The sequence below is a fragment of the Sphaerodactylus townsendi genome, linkage group LG02, assembly GCF_021028975.2.
Source record: "Sphaerodactylus townsendi isolate TG3544 linkage group LG02, MPM_Stown_v2.3, whole genome shotgun sequence".
In the NCBI taxonomy this organism is placed as follows: Eukaryota; Metazoa; Chordata; class Lepidosauria; order Squamata; family Sphaerodactylidae; genus Sphaerodactylus; species Sphaerodactylus townsendi.
The window spans coordinates 56,268,825-56,283,053 of NC_059426.1; the positions used below are offsets into that span (position 1 = coordinate 56,268,825).

The window sequence follows — 14,229 nt, forward strand, 5'->3', positions numbered from 1 at the left end:
CGGTTTCGGTTTACTCCGCCGACAACCCTGTGCTCAGCAGCACTTTGCCAAGCTGCAAAACAGTGGAGCTCGAGCAAAAAAAGAGCAAAAAAGAGCAATGTTGGCACGTCTTGTTGTGCACACGTCTCAATTTCCAAGCACTTTCTGACGGGAATACCCTCCCTAAACAAAATGACGGTTCCTGTTTCCTGATTGGCCGGAAGCTGCGCGTCAGAGCGAATCAGCCACGCGTAAACAGCCGAGGTTCCCCACCCCCCTGCGGCACCTGCGGGGTTTTTGAAAATGTTGCTCTTTTCAGAGGAGCTAATTTGCCGCGCAACAAGGAGGTGGGAGAGCGGCAAATTAAGGGCAGCTGCGCAGTGGGCGCTGGTGACGTGGGGAACGTCCATCCTCCTCGTGTCTTTTAAAGAGGTGACCCCGCGGCTTATGGTGAGTGGGGAGTGGCCCATAGTGCATCTCAGTAACATGTATGAAAGTGGTGTGGCTGGAACAAAGAGATGAGTCCCCACTTTCCATGAATGGTCCCCTGTTAGCTGTTCTCCAACCACTAATAGAAGGTGAAGGCAAAGTAGTGACCATATATAGTCACCAGTAAGATAACTTTTGTGCAATTTGTCCAATTTTGTTACAATGGTAAGAATGCAGACATCATGTAAACATGAGATTGTATTAAGAATGGAGTGAATATGTAGGAATGCGTTAAGAAACTATTTATATTGTTCTTTTTAGAATTATGGTTTTACGTTTTTCTCAGTGAGACTAACAATTCCAGACTATTTAAGTACAAAGATCTGCACTGTATAGCTATCCATTAGAACAGGGATGGCCAAACTTGCTTAACCTTGAGAGCCAGACAGAATATACTTCAGATGTTTGAGAGCCACAAGACATGAACAAATATTACACACACTTCTATTGTTACATGCACATTTTGTTAACAAACCTTTTATATAAATATTAAGAAATAAATATAAATAGTAATTATTATTCATGTATGTAATTTTTATTAACATTAAGTGTGAGAAACATTGTAGAAGAGAAACTAATGTTCGCCTGTTACAACCAAAATAAACAAGATTCTATCTCCTATCATTAGAAGAAGTGGATTCTAATCCACAAAAATCCAACCTTGATTCTTTAAATATGACATCAGTCATCTAACTCTACCATTGATATTTGTAATACAAAGCAATCCTGTGATACAAACTGAAGCACTTATCTCCTGGCTCAGATTATTTTTGGGGGGCAAAGGCTGGGGGTGGGGTGGGAATGTTGAAAGAAAGGCTGCAGAATGTTGAAAGTAAGTTGGGAAAGTAAAAACAATAAAAGGTAAATAGAAAAAAATTGCTTGTTGGAACCCCAAGTACAGCATTGTAGAGAAAAGGGTATTACATTGGAGCAGGGTAGTCATTTCACCAGACCCTATCTTAATTCCAGGATGCTCTAAACTATCAAGGCCTCTCACTAGTGATGTAGTGCTGGGGGTGTGTGGGGTGGTGCACTGAGCACAGGCTGGTGAGGGGGTGTTCCGGGGGCGTTCCGAGGCAGAGGCACGGAAGTAGGTGCCCGGGTGCCGAGGATTCCCCCTCATTTCACGAGCTCTGCCTCCTCACCCCTTATGAGGGTAAAAGAGAGTCTGGGGAGGGAGGGGATTTGTGGCATTTTGAGTCCAGAGGTAACAGAGGAGCAGAACTTCTACATATTTACAGTGTCCTAGAATGTTAGAAAATATGGCTAGAGAAATGGTGCCCTACGCCGACATCTCCTGAATGCAATTCTCTTTCCCACAGTTTTCTCATATAGCATAAGGAAGGGGAAATTTAAAAAATATACTAATTTTGGTCAAGGGTACTGCTGACATTCCAGTAATCTGTGGGTAGCGTCCAGTACTCTGAGGGAGGTAGCCATTACTCATTTATATCCACCCCTGGCCATGCCTCTCTTCAACTCGCTTTGTGGAGGCTAGAACTTGTTTTTTAATGAATTAAAGATTGCTAGAGAGATTTTTTTGGTGATAATTTACCAATAGTTTTTTACAAGAATGAACAACTTTCTCATGTAGCAGAAAATTCCAGGCTTTATTCTTAAGCTAATAATCACTCTTTGTGTATTTATTTACCTCATGTCTACCCTGCCTTTCTCCCCGGTGGAAAGCCAAAGCCGCTTATGCCGTTTTCACCTCCATTTTATCCTCACAGCTCTGTGACATAGGTTAGGCTGAGACCATGACTGGCCCAAGACCATCCAGCAAGTTTCTATGGCATGAGTGGAAATTCGAACCTGGGTCTCCCAGATACCAGTTCAACACTGTTAACTGGTACACCACATTGGATTTTTATATGTGTGTATGTGTGTGTGATTTAGAACAGAGTGCATATATTAATTTTTATTAATATGTTGAGTTTTAAATTGTATTGTTAACTCTGGTGCATCTTCGGAAGGGAATTGCAGACTCTGATGCCACTACTGAAATGGACCTTTTAATGCCCTTTCTCCCAGAAAGATGCAATCTGATGCAATCTGAACCACAACTCAAGGTGTTGTGTGCAGTGTACCTTTGGAAGAAGACAAGCATAATACAATGAACTGAAGCTGATACATTCAACTTTGTAGCTAATTGCTAGGATGATAGATTGTTCTTAAAAGCAGGGCTGCAGAGAGTAGGGAACTTGGAAGGTGGACAAAAAGTGGGAACCCTGGTTACCCTAAGGGCCCATGGGGTCAGGCAAGTCATGTGACATTGTCATATGATTATTAGGTAGGGTCTGCATGGGGGATATTGGGGCCCATGGTGGCTCTTTGTATTCCTGCTCATGAGCAGTCAATAATGAGCAGTCAATACAACTTACACTGCCAAATTTCCATGGGATGTCTGTCTACTAAAGTTTTGAAAGCAGCATTTTGTACCATTAGCAACTTCCAAACAGTTTCAAATATAAAATGGCTTTGTATAAAATTTAGAGTTGTAGAAGATAAGGAATAAATGAAAGTCTAGTGATTACCTTTGGAGGTTAGAAGTGTCTTCAGCCTTTATAGATATACCTTTTATTATAGTGGGACATGTTAAATTAAAAAATAGAACTATTTCATGATGATGGTCTGAAGATGTTGCTGTCTAAAAAGGAATTTAGGCAAGCATCTAAATGCAGTAGCCAGTTATAATTCCTTATATGTAATTATTATCTTAAATGTAATATAGATAAGTGGCTAAAATATTATTTTAGTAAATTATTCTAGTGTCTTGAGAAGAAATTGCAAGTTGTACCAGTATTATGGCAAGATAATAGTTATTGAAACTATCATAGGACACTAAAATCACAGAAGATCACAGCGTAAAAAACAATGGATTCAAAATAGCCCTTCTGTTCATACATGGGAGGAATTCCCAATTATTTCCTTGGCCCCACCCATTCAGTTTGTGCCCTTTGTCCTTGACCTTTAAGAATAGCTTTTCAGTTTCAGATGGCAGTGAACAGGGTGAAGAAGTCATGGAAGATCTTGTGCACAAACAGAACTCCACTTGCAGCTCTGGATCTAGGCTGTTGGATTTACAAGATCATTGCGAACAGATATATCATTAGTTTGGATTCCTTCCCTCTTTGGAACTATGGACTTGTGAGCAGGTATCAAAGAAACTGTTCCCTGCGTATTGCAATATTTCTAGTTAAATAGAGGGAATAAAGTGACCACTAGACTAGAGGTCTGCAACCCGTGGCTCTGGAGCTGCATGTGGCTCTTTCAGCCTTATACGCTGGAAGGAAAGGTGAGTGGAAGGGCTGAACTGGAGGCGGCTCCATGTGTGAGGGTGCCGCTTTTCACGTCCCCTCCACTCACCTCTCCTTCCAGCGCTGCTCTGAAGGGCCATGACCACGATGCCCTCTGATCCCTGGAGGTCGGAGGGTAGTGTGGGCATGTCTCTCCAGAGCAGCCGCCATCCCCCCTCTGCGCCACGGAGCAGGCAGGAGGGTTTCCCTGCCAGGCGCCACTGCCTCCTGCAGCGTGAGAGTCAGCAGCATCAGGCAGGCTCTACAGAGCAGCGCTGGAAGGAAAGGTGAGTGGAGGGGCTGAACTGGAGGCGGCTCCGTGCGGAACTGCCTCTCCAGCTCGGTAGATCTTCAGGGCCGTGGAAAATGGGTCCAAATGGCTCTTTGGGTGGTAAAGGTTGCCGACCCCTGCACTAGACTAATAGAATAGAAACAGTCTGAAGTAGCCTGACTATTTTGATAACATTTTTAGAGTATTGGAAACCGATTTGGATGCCTCTTTACCATGTTCAACATAGATTTTTCACTTAATAAAAGAAAAATTACTTCATTTTAAACAAAATGACAAACAAATGTGCACACTGCGCTTTATACTAAACAAAGGCATCCTTTCTGAGGCATGGGAGAAAGGACAAAAATGATCAGTGATGAACTAGCAATACTCTCTCTCTCTCTCTCTCTCTGTGTGTGTGTGTGTCTGTGTGTGTTAGGTCTGTTTTTACCCACAATAAACACGACAGTCTTATTTTTTTACCATCCAGTTATCAAGCTTTTTCTAGCATTCTACCCTTGGATTTTCAAACCACTGAAAACCTATCTTTTCCCAAAGTGGAGATTCTTGCTGTTCTGACTGTAGACCATATGTTGTTTGTTTATGAATCCTGACTGTGCCTTTTTTTTGCGCGTGCCATAAAGAGAAGCACAGCATTTTCCCGCTTCCCACTAAATTCCGGTTTGCTGCTTCAGGGTCATGGATGTTTTTCTCCTTGCAAAGATTCCAGTGCAGCTGGAAAGAATTTGGATAACTTAAGATACTACATAAGCTGCTATTTTGTTCATACTGGTGGGACAGCTACAGTCCCTCAGTGTGGATGTAAAAACAACAAGCAACCTATAAATTAGTTTGAAAAAACAAACTTGACAAGCAGGATACTGAACCCATATTTCTTTCAACAGTCCATAATTATTTATTAAACACACTCAGGAATAGTTTGTTACATTTATTTTCTTGAAAGTCCTTGCTGTACAATATGCAAGCAAATATTTTGCTTCCGTTATTGGAAAAAAGAGATGGGTCAGATGCAGAAAACTTTTTCACTCAATTTCACCCGATTCCCACTTTACTATATAGCTCACACATAGCTTTTGTTCATGCAGGTCCTATGATCCCCAGCATAGGCTTTTGGGTAGCCTTAGAGGATGTTCTACCTCTTCCACCAGCACAAAAAATTTGTTGGATCTCATTCTCACCCATGGTGAATTAGCAACATGGAGGAATCTTTCTAATTTATCTGAGTATTAGCACATACACAATGTTATAATCTTAAAGCATCATCTTTTGGAATCCACTATACACATATGACAAAGCTAGGTCTATCTGGTGTGGAGTAGTGATTAAGAGCATAAGACTACGATCTATTCCACCTTGAGAAATTACTGAAAATTGGTGGTGGGAGTCACATAACTACCATGGGCAGGGGGGTGCTGTTGGCATCACGGAAAATCACCTCCACTCGCCTCGCCAGGCCTGGCAGAAGCTGCTGCCCAGTGGAGGCCACTGCTGAGCACCCCTGCCTGGCCCCACCCCACCCACCATGCCCCACGACCCAGAACAACCTGGCAGGGCCAGGCTGTGGGACTGGGCGGCTGCCCAGCCGGGCTGCTTTTTCATCCAGCTGTTCTTTGCAGCCAGCTGAACTAAGGTAAGTGGGGCAGGGCGCCCCCCCCCCCCTGCACTTACCTTCGTTAAGCCTGTGGCTCAGTCAGGCTGCTTTCAGCCAAGTGGCTGAAGTAAAGTAAGGGGGGGGGGGCAGCATCAATTTTTCCTGGGATGGGAGATAGAAAGAGAAGGCGCTTAGCAGGGATGTGATGCCATTCACCTGCCATCCAAAGCTGCCATTTCCTACAGGGAAACTGGAACTGGGTAGTCTAGAGATCAGTTGGAATTGACTGGAGTAGGTCATAGGCTCCATATACACAGACTCCAGTGTTTTTCCATTTACACTGGCTCCCAATTTGCTTCTGGGCTCAATTCAAGGGGCTGTAAAGCTCTGTACAGCCTGGGATCAATGTATCTTTAGGACCGCCTCCTCCCATACCAACCTACCTGTACACTTCAGTCATTTTCAAAGGACCTGCTTTTGCTGCCCCCATCTAAAACGAAGCAGGTTGCAACCTGAGAAAGGGCCTTCTTGGTTGTGGCACAAAAGCTTTGGATCCCCCTCCCTAAGGAGATTTGTCTGTCTCTATCAGTGTCTTTCCCCAAGAGGTGAATATTTTTTGTTTAATCTGGCATGCCCCCAGTAGAGGTTACTGACCCTCCTTCTAGTGTTGTTTATGCGTTTTTCATTTAGTTATTTTATACTTTTAACTGTATTTTTATTTGCTCAGGTTTTTTTAATTGTTTTATTTTTGCTGCTTTGTGAACCCTGATCGGGTGGAAAAGTGACATAAAAATGTTTTAAATAATTAAATAAATTCCAAGTGGACTCCAAGATCCCACCTGGAGGTTGATAATCCTAAAGGAAGTACACCTGGTGATTCAGGTTCAAATCCCCCTTCTGCTTTGAAGCTACCTGGTGAGCTTGGGTCACTCCCTCTTCTCTCACAGAGTTAAGAGGATAAAATGGGGAAAGTGGAATCATGTAATGCCATTCCCAGCTCATCCAGTTGCACCTGAAAGACTAATAAGATTTCCAGGTATGCCCTTTCTGGCTTCAAAATTTCCTTTCATCATTCTCTGACAAAGGGAGTTTTGGCTTTCAAAAGCTTATATCCTGGAAATCTTATTGGTCTTGGTGTTGGTCTTGCCCTTGCAGACCAACAAGCTTACCTGCCTGAAACTATCTTCAGAGGAAGGGTGGAATAAAAATGTACTTAATAAATTAATAATGATCCATGAAAATGTATCCTAGACTAAAGCTTTGTTGTCTTTAAATTGCCAGAAGAGACTTGTTTGTAACAGCTATGATTAAGGTCAACCAGGCTTTTGATTGTCCAGAACTCTTTTAGGCTGGGTGTTCAAAACAAAGAAGAGAGGGAGGGCATACAACTCAAAAGCTTGCACACTGTTTTGTGTTATTTAGTTGGTCTTAACCAAAGGTCTTCATTCCATGGCTACTATTTTTGCTGTGGACCAACGACAGGGCTGTTCTGTCTTCTGTTTAGTACCTGTCAATTCTTGCGACTTGAAAGTTTCAAGTATGGGATCCAATCCCCTGCGACATGCCCCCCCCCCCCCCGGCCCGCACATTAGATTCAAGTGTCCCTCGCTTTAAAAAAGTTGCTAGCTTTTATAAAGCTCTGCATGAGAAAGCCTGGCCACAAACTGAATTCCATAATGGCAAAGCACGTTATAGGGTTGCTAATCACAGACAGTAAACGAATTGCTGGCAGTCGTGTTCCTCCCTCTTCTGCAAACACCTTACACATAAAGTACTCCTTCCTGGACTGTAAAGAGCCACCCCCAGCCAGGCCCACGTGGCACTCGGGTGCTGGACTGCCCCAGCAGGTAAGCGCGGCGGAGGGGTGACTGACCAGAAACCTGGGGTCGGGGATGCTGCGACCCATTCAAGGGGAGGTGCGCCTCTTTCTCGCCTAGCCTGGGGCAAGAGCAGCCGGGTGAGCTGAAGGAATCGTCATCCAGGGCTACGTGGGCTGGGCTGGGGGGCTCGGAAGGAAACCTCCTCCAGCGGCAGGTGGCGGGCTGGGGGCGCTGTGGCTCCGACGGTTGTGTGTCGAGCTAATTTCTAGCAGGCCGGGTCGGTACTCGGCGACAGGGGCATATAGGAGCTTTCCAGTCTTTAACGTGTCTATGGATTCCTGCTGGGACTCTGCTGGCGCAGTCTGCAAACCCGTGACTTGGCTGCCGCAGACGCGTTGCTCCCCTCTGCAATGCCCTGGGTTGCAAAGGGTCGGGCTCGGTCAGTTGTGCAGCAGCCGCCTTCCCAGGGGGTCGATGTAGGTGGAGATTGGGCACCAGCGGCAGGTGCCAGCTGCCGGATCCAGGAAGCTCCTGCCGTGCGGCCGTGGGGTGGGAGAAATGGCCCCGCTCCAGGTCAAGCCTCGTCACCACTGGAAGGGAGCTCGCTCCGAGAGCGCCCCCTCTGAGCAGAAAGGCGTTTGCAGAGGCGGCCGGGGTGGGGGTTTTCTTTCCCGCCTTTTCTGCTAGCGGCTGAGGCGCCCGTGGCGCTTCACGCGGTGCGTGCATTCCTCTCGTTTGCGTGGGTTGCAGCCTAGTTGAAACGAGTTTTTTGCCTCAGCCTGCGCCAGGTTTAAAGCGAGCTTTTCTCACGCAGCAATATGCCGTGGTTTTTTTTTAAATCACAACAACATAACTGTGCTCTTGCGTTTTTAAATGAGGCTGCGACTTCGATACACTACCGTCCTAAGGGGTGTGTGTGTGCGTGGTGTGGGGGTTGAAATTAGGTAAGAGACGGTCAACAGGAACAGCTGTTGGCCGCACAGCGATTACAAAAAAGACCGGTCCGTCAGTCACCATTTAAGCAGACGGAACACCTTATAAGGAAGAACAGCTGAGACTTTTACTGTACCTGTAAATGTTGCTGAAACCAATATGGCTAAGATAAGATGTTAAGACGTAATCTCAGAACTGTTCTCATTCTTTCTCATGTATCTATGTGGGAAAAACACAGCTCAGGAAAAATGCTGGCATATCCACGTTAACTCTGCTGGATATTTCCGCACTATATATGTTCTTTGTCCTTGGGAACATACCTACCTGCACAGTGACCTAAACCAGTTTCTTCAAAAGGAAAGTAATACAGGCTGTAATTTTAAGCCTTCTTTGTGTGGGGGTAAACCACACTGACTAAAATGGAAATACTTCTGAGTAGAACTGTTTAGGATTTCTCCCACAATCTGCTTGTGTATTTATAGCTAAACTCTGCTTGCAATAACACTGTCACTAGGTGGAAAATTTCTGTATTGTAGATTCCCTCTATCTATGACAGTCCAATTATGGCTTACTAACAGCAAAGCCCATTTCGGGGGAGATGCAATGGGCCCGAGCAAAGGGTGGAAGAAAAAGCAACTCCCCCAGCAATGGGCTTTAGAGGGACTGTAGTGCTTCCCCCCCCCCCTCTCCGCCATGCAAGGATATTCTAGAAGATGCATTATATCTGTAGTGCTTGGTAGTGGAGATGTGTTCAGAATTACTCTTTTGAGCCAACTGATCACATACAGTTGTTTCTGAGTTGCCTCCTTTCTTCTCCCTCATTCCTGTACCTTCTATGATTCACATCTACTTATTCTAGAACTGGCCAAGAATTGATTCATAAACTTCATTGTAAAGTGTGATGAATTTTCAATCTAAAAACGATGCTGACTTGTCATGTTTGAATTGGTTTAGATTCTGAATGAGTTGGGCTTTGACTTGCTAAAATGTGGAACCGCAATTAGTTTGTTAATCTTTAACAAATGTTGTTTGCCTAAACCAGTGGTTCTCAACCTTCCCTTTAATACAGTTCTTCATGTTGTGGTGACCCCCAACCCTAACATTTATCCATTTTACAGATGGAGAACACTGATGCAGAGAGTCTTAGGCGACCCTTGTGAAAGGGTCGTTCGACCCCCAAAGGGGTCCTGACCCACAGGTTGAGAACCACTGGCCTAAATGCTTTTTTTTGTTGTTGCAAGTGACTAACATGGATGTTTCTGTAGGATTTTTGGAACTTAAACTATGATTTTCGCTCATAATATTCTGATGAAAAAATTGCTTGATAATTCTGCATTATAGTCTCCTCACTTACACACCTAATTCCCAAACTGCCCCCGAGGATAACAATTACCTACATTGTTACACTAAAAAATCATAATGTTTCTTAGTGAATCTAACACGTCCCTCCTTAGGCTTTTCCTGGTTTTGTACAGCTTCGCTTTAATATATTTCTTCCTGGAATTCCTTAGTAAAAGTGTTTTTTTTAAATCAACTGTAATACCACTTTTGTTTATTGAATTCATAGGATATGTTAGATCATGTTGCCTAACATGCCTAGTAAATAATTCCTATAATAAGGAAAGAAGCCCTGCTGGGACTCTGTGAGACCTTGTTCAAGTGGCCAGAAATAAGTTAAAGTTTTGTTTTTAGAAACCTGTCATATTTTGGTTTTGACTTAAAGGGCTTCCTTAGTCTGCTTCTTGATAAAATATTTTTAAGGTGCAAAAGCAGAGATTTTGCTGCTGTGTAGTGAACATAAATGGCCCAAGGATTTTTTCATAGATGTAGATAGCACTATTGACTTAAAACGGATAGTCTGTAATGAACATACATTAGGCAAATTTGTATAAAGTAGCATTATAGTTGCAGGGAAAAAGTGGTAGAAGAATGTATTTGTAGGGGGACAAGGGTTGCCAACTGGCCTGGAGAAAAATCTCCTGTCCCTTTAACAGAAACTTAATGAGTGGAAATGGGCAGCTGAAGCTTTTCATGGCATAGAGATAATAAATAAGGTCAAATGATAAACATCCAATCAAACCTCTGTTCAAGGAAGGCATCTTTTTTTCTCCAGGCAGTTGGCAGCCCTAGAGAGGATATATATTGAAGGGCTACTGAAACAAAATTCCAGTTAGACCAAAGCTTTGTGTAATCCAGATGCCTGTTTCCCACAGTAACTAGCCAGATACTTCTGGGAAGCCTGAAAGCAGGATATGGCAAAAGGCCTGCACCCAGGGGCGTGCCTTCTAGAGGGACATGGGGTGAAAAATGTCCCTGGGCGGAGGCCATTTAATCACATGGCGGGCGGAAAATCGCCCCCACACTCTTCCTCCTTCCCCCCGCCTCGGGTCCATACTGTCTGCACCTCCCTGCCGGCAGATATGAAAGGTGCATCTCATTATTGGCGGTGCTGCCCCCACCCTGCCAGCCCCATCCTGCCACTGCCTGGACGTGCCTTCCCGCTCCTCCTGGCTGCCATCCTCCTCCCACAGGTAGGACCTCCACCGTCACCCCCAGGACACCCCTGCCGCCTGCCAAACACCTGCTCCCTCCCCGGGCTGCAGCGCCGTTCTTCCCTCCTCCCCAACCCAAGACTCCTTCCCGCCACACCTGCCTGCACTGGTGGGGGGGGGGGGGGCGAGGCGGAAAACTAATGTTTTTGCCCCAGGCTCCATTTCTTCTTGATACACTTCTGCCTGCGCCTCTGTTGTCTCCTCAGCAAGCGATGTTCAGGAGTCAGTCAGTCAGACTTTATTATGGTCAAAGACCAGTAAAAGTTATAACAATAAAACCAAACTTTGTACATCGTGTTCAGAGGTACTGCCTTTGAACCCTAGTTCTCAAACAACCTCGTCATTACTGTTCAGTCCATATTTTACTAATCTAACCAGTAAAACCTGGACAGTAAATTTTAATTTCTGCCCTTCCTCTGGCATATAGAAAGGTGACAGGGGGAGGGCATGGGGGAGGGTCAACAGCAGAGGGCCCCACCAGAAGCCCTGGGCTCTAGCAGCTGTCCCCCTCAGGATATGTTGATGCCAGCCTTGGAGCAATGCTGCTGAAGCTAAGTAGGTCTGCTCTTGGTCTGCATAGCTATTTTCTGGGAGCCATATGTATGCCACTTTAGTTTCATGATGGAAACAAAACAGGATAGAAATAAATACAATTGTTATCTCAGCAGTGTCTTGTTATTCACAAGGAGGATTTATGAGAAAACACAATTAAGATGCTCTCAAGCGATCCCTTAGAAAAACAAGGCACTAATATTAAGAGGAACATTAACATGCAAAATCATTCCAACACATTCCTGCTGGGTGACCTTGGGCTAGTCACAGTTCTTCAGAACTCTCTCAGCCCCACCTACCTCAAGGTTGTGTGGAGAGGAAGGGAAAGGAACTTGTTAGCCACCTTGAGTCTCCTTACAGGAGAGAAAGGTGGGGTATAAATCCAAACTCCTCCTCCTCCTTCTTCTTCTGGTTCTGATTCTATTATGATACCACTCCAGTTTTATTCTACAGTGTATACTTTACAGTGGTAATATTATGGTATTTGTAGCTATGAATGTGATGACATGATAGTACTCCAATTTTATTCCACTGTGCAAAGTTTAGGGTGGTAATATTATGGTCTGTGTAGTTGCGAATGTGATTACATGATACTACTTCAGTTTTATTCCACTGTGCATACTTTACAGTAGTATCTTTAGCTGTGAATGTGATGACAACTTGTTCTGTCTTTCCAGTGATACAGGAGAAGCAAAGCAATGAAGTCTCTGCTGTGCCAAGCCCAGGGTTATAGGAATTCACCGGAACACAACAGTTGACCTTGTGCTGTGTCCTTAGTGACTGGGCAATTATGGCAGCACCTCCTAACTGCTACTTAAATGTGAAAGACAGGCCATTTGTTCCTAGGGGCAACACCAGCTTGAGGAATGATGGGCACGTGCAAGAACTTTTTCATGAAGAGGCAAATCAGGTATGTTGAAAAGTCCTATTTCCTTACCATTGAATTCTGGAGTTTTGTCTCTCTAGGATTGTGACTGAAATGCAAATGGACTACAGTGCTGCCTATGGCAGTTATGATTTTGCAGATTTTCTAACACTGATCAATAATCGTTTTCAGATTTCTCAGAAAAATCCTAAAATTGTGAAACTTTAAACTATTTTTAAAAATGTTATCACCAGTACATCTGCTGACAATCAGTCAGGTAAGATGGTTGGGGTGACGTTGGTCACGGCCCTCTACCCTAAACCAGTTTTCAAAGTTGTCCTTCAAGAAATGTAGTTGCTGAAGAGGGGGTTAGAAGCTTAAAAACAAAATAAGATCCTGGTTCGGTTTTTCATGGGGCACTTTCGCATATGCAAATTAATGCACTTTCAATCCACTTTACAGCTGGATTTTACTGTGCAAAATAGCAAAATCCACTTGTAAACATTTGTGAAAGTGCATTGAAAGTGGATTGAAGTTGCATTATTCTGCATGTTCGAAAGTGCCCATGGTTAAAGCGGACTTAGGACTCCCTTCGTTATAGCACTTCCAATGCAACTTGCTTTTTAGATTCTCAGTCCCCTGCATGAAGTGCTTTGAGGACAAGAATTAGTCTTGAGGACAAGAATTAATCAGAATCTGTCATTATTAATGCACAACATATTTTCCTTGCAATTCATATTTGAGCTGTTACATATCTGTGTTTCCACTGATATCCTGCTAGGACTGGTTCAAGATATTTTGTCATTTCAGTCAAGGTATAGCTTTGCCATCCATTTCTTACCATTATTTCCTAAACAGCTCAACATGGGTTTATAAAAATCACTTCTAGATTCCGGGGAAATAATTTGGTTTAGTTTTACTTCTTTAAATACTTATTCATTTATTGCAAATGATCATAAGTCAGTGGCAGAAATGAATGCATTTTGATGGATGATACCATTTTTCTCCTTGCATATATAAAAAAGGAGTTTCTGTGGCTTCTCAAAGACTAAAAAAGTAATTGTAGAGGATAAATAATTGCTGGATTAGAATTTAACAGTGGATTTAAATCTGCTAACCAAGGCTCAAACTGATACAGTATAACAGTTGTGAATGGTTACCATGCTAAAGTAGTACCTCTGAGTTTTGCAAAAAAATGTGCAAAAGTGTACACCTTGGATTTTTGGCCACATTTTCATGGCCACATTTTTCTTCTTTTTCTTCTTCTGTGTAGTTATGTCTGCTTACTGAGGATTCACTTTATATATCTGATGAGACAGGCTTTAGCCATTATGATGCCCCTTTTTTACTCATGCAGAGTGTCTGCCACCCTCAGCAACCTCTTTCCCACAAGTTCTGGGTTATACGTAGGTTCAGCCATCAGACATTACTAACCTTCTTGTCTCTTTTAAAGTCTTGAGAGAGCCATGACCATTTCATACTTCAGGTCCTCTCTGTCACTCACATAGACATCAGTGGACAGAGTAGCCCATCCCTCTTTAATAACATGCCCTCATTCAAACACTTTACTATGTAACTGGAGTTGGGGGCTGATACATTGTTCTTGCTGCCACCATTTATTTATATCCTACAACATATATAGATCAAGATATTCACTGGTATTTGTATGTGTGTGTTTCTTTCCCTGAGATAGGCAGGCCACAGGTTAAACAAGGAATTAACTTTTATTTAGGATTTGAACATAACACTGAAGAAAATAAGATAGATATTACAACTTCTTGCTTCCATTGAACTTTTGAACTGTTTTCATATTCCAGCATCTTGGATCTTGTGTTGCAAATTGACTCTTCTTAGTCAGAT

The 14,229-nt window shown here is 43.5% G+C and overlaps 1 protein-coding gene across 2 annotated transcripts in view; it reads left to right on the forward strand.

Moving 5' to 3' along the window:
- The first annotated feature begins 7,477 nt into the window (after positions 1 to 7,477).
- Positions 7,478 to 14,229, forward strand: part of SLC12A8 (solute carrier family 12 member 8) — a 79,441-nt gene continuing 72,689 nt past the window's right edge. Inside the window, exons 1-2 of one of the 2 annotated variants that reach the window (XM_048483275.1) lie at positions 7,478 to 7,494; positions 12,182 to 12,414. In XM_048483275.1, coding sequence (XP_048339232.1) covers positions 12,295 to 12,414 — 120 coding nt within the window. In that variant the 5' untranslated portion in view covers positions 7,478 to 7,494; positions 12,182 to 12,294. Of the gene's footprint in view, positions 7,495 to 7,527; positions 7,605 to 12,181; positions 12,415 to 14,229 lie in introns of those variants that run through there. The other variant, XM_048483274.1, reaches the window with a different exon arrangement.